Source organism: Eumetopias jubatus, unplaced genomic scaffold (genome assembly GCF_037043125.1).
Source record: "Eumetopias jubatus isolate StellerSeaLion01/CBP00866 unplaced genomic scaffold, mEumJub1_p1.0 scaffold_15, whole genome shotgun sequence".
In the NCBI taxonomy this organism is placed as follows: Eukaryota; Metazoa; Chordata; class Mammalia; order Carnivora; family Otariidae; genus Eumetopias; species Eumetopias jubatus.
Window position 1 is genome coordinate 93,216,565 of NW_028274821.1, and position 5,296 is coordinate 93,221,860.

A 5,296-nucleotide genomic window follows, 5' to 3' on the forward strand; every position below is an offset into this window, starting at 1 on the left:
CTTGCAGGACCTTGTGGAGAGCAAAGAAATAAAGCGGACAGATCTCCTTGGTAATGAGCACGGGTCTGCTCCCCTCTCCCATCTTGGAACCAGGGGTCAACCCGGGAGCTCTCAGTAGAGACCCCCCAGGATGCCACCCACCAGCCACCAGCTCCCGTCCTCCTGCAGCCAACGCCAGGCTCCTAAGGCTACTCCATGGCTGTGGGGCATGGAGACATTGGCCACTGCAGAGGTTTCCAAAGCTGAAACCCAGCGGGACAGTGACACCTTGACCTTTCTCCTGGAAAACATGAGGCTTCCCCGGGGCAACCCCTCCCCCACCCAGGTCCCCAGAAGGACCAACTGAAAGATCCACTCCCAGGAGGCCCTAGGGGAGTCGGATCCACACACACGGGGAGCAGGAGTGGGGTCCCGGGGGCTGGGAATAGGGCTTGGGGGACGGAGTCCAGTGTGGGAAGATGACCATGTTCTGGGGACAGACAGAGGGACGGTGCACAACAGTGTGAACGCACGGACGCCCCTGAGCTGTGCAGTTAAAAGCGGGTAAGAGGGTAAACTTTATGTCCTATGTATTTTCCCACAATAAACAATTTTCAAAAAATATTTCACCCAAGCATGATGGGTCTGTCCCTGCCACAGCGGACTGAAAAGTTCTCCAGGAGATTTCAATGAACCCTCAAGTTTCCTAAATAATGGGGACCATCAGGGTTCCTCCCTTTTGTTCACAGAGAAGGTGAAGGGGATCACATCTGCATTTGAATCTGTTATCCAGTAGCTGAGCGGGTGGCAGCAGCGGGAGAGGGAGGCCAGCCCTAATCGCTTGCCCACTAGACGAAACTCCGAGTGGCCCACAGCCACGGGGATGCTGCTGGGAATGCACAGAGAGAAGGTGATTTAAGAGGTCATTCCTGGTGAAGTTGTCAAGGTCGTTTGGACACACTTTGGTGACCCAGGATTCCCAATGGGGGTGCTGCCTGGGTCCCTGATGCCAAAAGGCACAGAGCTGGGGAGCACAGAGGAGGCGGGGCTGTGGGGAGGTGAGCAGGTTCAGCTTCCTCAGAGGAAGTGTTCCTGACGCCGGTGGCCAGCCCGCACCCACCCGGCCCCGGAGCCTCCCCTCTGGGGCCTGCCAGGAACTGTCCAGGCCCCGGGGACACAGGGACCTTCCTGTTCCCACTTAGAGGAAGAAGGCCTCCTATTGTCCTGGTGGGGGAAGCCCCCTGAGGGTCTGGGGACGAGCCACGGGGGATTCGGGGAACCGCGTGGCAGGGGGCCCGGACGGTGCTGGCTTGCGAGGCCCCCCCGCCCCCATATAAGGGCCCGAGCCCGCTGCCTGGCCTTCCTCACTCCCGGGAGCTCAGCGCAACCACGGCCGCAGCCATGAAGTGCCTCCTGCTCGCCCTGGGCCTGGCCCTCGTGTGTGGCATCCAGGCCATCGTCGTCCCCCAGACCATGGAGAACCCGGACCTCCAGAAGGTGAGGATGGCTGGGGTGGGGGTGAGCTGCAGGGCGGGCAGGGCAGCGGGGCCGCAGCAGGGTACACGGGCAGGGTTCACGAGCAGAACCATGACATCGGGAAACCCCCACCCGGCTCTCCGTCTTCAGGGCGGCTTGTCACTTGGTTTCCCAAGATCCAGGAGGTTCCAGGGAACTCGTATGAGGTGTATTCAGACCCACCTGGGGAACACAGGCGTGTTAATTCAAGTGTGGAAATTGTGCAGCCCGGTGTCTGGTCGATGGCCGAGGGTCGTCCAGAGCTCACTGACGGCCACCCCAGTTAGACTGGGCCCCCGGCCAGGGTGGGAAGGTGAGCCCCCCGTGGGCCGGGGCCCTTCCCGCCCCCGATGGCAGCTCAAGGCCCCCTCCGCAGGTGGCTGGGACGTGGCACTCCATGGCCATAGCGGCCAGTGACATCTCCCTCCTGGACGCCGAGACCGCCCCCCTGAGAGTGTACGTCCAGGAGCTGAGACCCACCCCCGAGGGCAACCTGGAGATCGTTCTGCGCAAATGGTAGGTGTGCCCTCTGCCCCGGGGATGGGGGCCAGCGAGGGCCTGGCTCCTGGACGGGCAGGTGGGCAGGCAGGTGGGCGGGCAGGTGGGTGGGCAGGGCAGGGTGCTGATGGGAGCCGGCGCCCTGTGGGTGGTTCCCGGTGCCTCGGAGCCCCCGCCCCGAGCTCTGGGCCAACAGGCCGACCACACAGGGCGGCCCCAGGTCAGTGTGCAGAGAGGCCCGTGTGGAGGCCGGCCGGTCAGCTGTGGGGCTGGGGTCCCGGGGGCCTGGGCAGGTCCTGCCGCGAGCCCTGTCTGCTATGAGGGACCATAGCAAGGACAGCTCAAGTTCAGTATCACCCCCCAATGCTATCACCACCTTTCAGGGAAGACAACGGGTGTGTTGAGAAGAAAGTCTTTGCAGAGAAAACCGAGCATGCAGCCAAGTTCAACATCAACTGTGAGTGTCTCCAGCCCCGTGGGCTGTCTCTGAGCTGCACACCACCCACAGCTGTCCCTGGGAGGCTGCTGTCCTTGCCGGTGGGAGCGTGAGGTACGAGAGTGCTCGGGGCTGCCTGGCTCTGGCTCGGGGAGCACTCCGCCCAAGCCCTGGGCCACGAGCCTCTCTCTCTCTCTCTCTCTCTCTCTCTCTCGTGTGTGTATGTGTATGTGTGTGTGTGTGGTCACGCAGCCCAAGGAGAGCTTCCTCCCCCACGATTGTTCTCGGAGCCTCTTTGGGCCCACACGGAGTAGGGCCACGGCCTGCTCTCTCTGGACAACTGCGACTCACACCTCGCGCTGAGCTCCTGGACTCTGCCGCATGAGGGGGATGCAGAGCGCCTTTTTGTACTGCATTCCCTGTCACAAATTGCAACGTTCGCGGGGGCGGGGGTGGTTGTGAATTATAAAAAACACAAATGGAGAACAAGTGGTAAAATTGAAACAAAGGATGCACACAAATTTCTTCTGGGTGTTCCCGCAGCAAATTCTATTTGTTTCTCACACTTAAGACTCGCTCTGGGCCACCCTGACCTTCCTTGTCGTCTCCCGAACCCGTCACGCTCCAGGGCCTGGGTCTTCTGCCCCTTTGCTCGTCACGCCTCCCCCTCACCTCCCCCTTACCTCCAGCTCCTCCCTGCCACGCCGGAATGCTTAGCTGCAGCTCTCCTGCTCCAAGCCTAGCCTCCTCCCCTCTGCCGCCCCCCCCCCCCGCCCCGCGCCTGGCAACTACACACCTGGCCGGCCACACACCGGGCCTCTCACCTTCAGTGGGGTCTTTGTGTTCCGCCACCCTGCCTCTCCTCTCCCTCTCCTCTCCCGCTGCCTCTGGCCATGCCTACACCTATGCCACCCCATGGGGGCTGCAGGACAGGGGTCCAGGTGACTGCAGGAACGCCCACCAGCACCCGTGAGGGATGCTCCTGCTGCACAGGACTCCGTCTTCACTTTGGTCCTTCTCTTCTCTCCCAGATCTGGAGGAGAACGAGGTCTTCGTGCTCGACACGGACTACGAGAACTACCTGTTCTTCTGCGTGGAGAACACGGACGCCCCCGAGCAGAGACTGATGTGCCAGTACCTGGGTATGCACTGACGATGCGTGAGGTCACCCCGAGTGGAACGGTGGCTAAGGACCCCTGGCCGGCGCCTTGGGCACCCAGGGAGCAGACTGTGCAACATCCTACTGGCCTGAGGGCCCGGGGGTGGCCAGTTTTTCTCTAGGGGTGGCTAAGTCCACTCACATTGCCTCAGAAATCGGGGAGAAAGGAGCCAGAAGGAAGGCTGCTGGGTCAAGGGGCTGCACTTAGTGCTACTGGCTTGGTCAAAAGATTAATACTAATTGGAAGCTTTTGTTGGTAGTAATGTTCTTAATGAAATGCAAGCCAGTAAAACCTGATGGCACAAGGCAGAGACATTCCTGGTTTGCCTGAATGAAGCCCTTTCTGAGGGGTTATATACACATATCCTTGGTCAGCACACCAGCTATGCTGGCTGAGACCTGACAGCCGAGGGTGCTGGGCCCCCTCCTCCTGTCCACACGCCGTCCCAGGAGGAAGGGGGTGGGTGCACAGGGACCTTGGTGCCCAGGGACTCACCCACCGCCCCCCACAGCCAGGACCCTGAAGGTCGACACCGAGGTCATGGAGAAATTCAACAGAGCCCTCGAGACTCTGCCCGTGCACATCCGGCTCTTCTTCAACCCGATGCAGGCGGAAGGTGATCACCTCCACACCCCACGTCCCCGCTTGCACTCCACGTGGGGCTCACCCACCAGACAGCCACGAGCGCTGGGCCCAGCCGTCTCCCACGGTGGCCCCCATTCCCCAGGCCCCCCAGCTTGGGGGGGGGTGGGAGGTGCAGAGCCCCTGAGGCGGGGTCTCCAGCCCCACCCCCTCTGCCACGCCCCTCTGGGCCCAGGGCTGTCCTGGCGACTTGTGACCCCCCTCACGGCTCTCCCTCCCCCCACAGAGCAGTGCCGCGTCTAGGTGAGCTCCTGCCTGACCCGCCTCCTGGGGTAACGTACCAGCCCTGCCCCCACGTCCTGGGCACGTGCACAGTGGGAGGCGTCCCAGGGGACCCCCAGCTCCCCTCCGTCGGGCCCTGGCCCCTCTGCAGGAATGGCTGGGACCTGGTGTCCCTCCTGGTGACCACGGGGGCCAGGCTGGCAATGCCAGTCAAGTGCTTGCCTCTGTCCTAGAACCACTTAGGTCCAAGCGTGTGCCCTCCTGTGGGACCCCATGCTTTCTTTTGGGGTTCAGTTTGTTTTAAGGAGGTGGAGAGGAAACAGGATGGGAAAGGGGTTGGGTGATGGCTGGGTGGCAGAGAAAGCTGAGAATGTACAGGCCAGGAGCCGCATTACTAAGGGGAGATGTCCTCGCCACCCCCACCCCTGTCTCCTCTCCCCCAACAGCATGCTCTCTGCTTTTGTCTGTTTTAGTGACCTGCAAAACCCCATTGCTTGCCTCCCGCACAGGAGAAACCAGACCCTGCCCACCCACCCTAGAAGGCAGAAGTTTCCTTGTCCTTTCGAAGAAGAAGCCTGCCACCCGGTCCGTTCCCCTTCCTCCTTCCTGGGTCTGTGTGCTCAGGCTGGGAGCCTGCTCTCTGAGGATTCTAAATAAAGCCACATGACCTCCCCTCTGTGAAGTGTGTTGTTGGGGGCCTTGTGGGTTACGGTGCCTTGGGCTCCGCTGGAGTTTTCGGGAGGTTCCAGAGGGGACCAGCTCCTGGGGGTAAATTTCCTCTGGTTTCTCGTCCACAGAACAGGAGAATTCACTTGCAAAAAATTTGTAAACTATCTAGAAACTA

The 5,296-nt window shown here is 61.3% G+C and overlaps 1 protein-coding gene across 1 annotated transcript; it reads left to right on the forward strand.

The window, feature by feature from the left end:
* Positions 1–1,380: 1,380 nt before the first annotated feature.
* Positions 1,381–4,685, forward strand: LOC114201908 (beta-lactoglobulin-1-like). The gene is made up of 6 exons (XM_088018833.1): positions 1,381–1,476; positions 1,871–2,010; positions 2,376–2,449; positions 3,460–3,570; positions 4,100–4,244; positions 4,457–4,685. Exons 1-6 carry the CDS (start codon positions 1,381–1,383, stop codon positions 4,683–4,685), a joined length of 795 nt encoding a protein of 264 aa, XP_087874959.1.
* Positions 4,686–5,296: the final 611 nt, after the last annotated feature.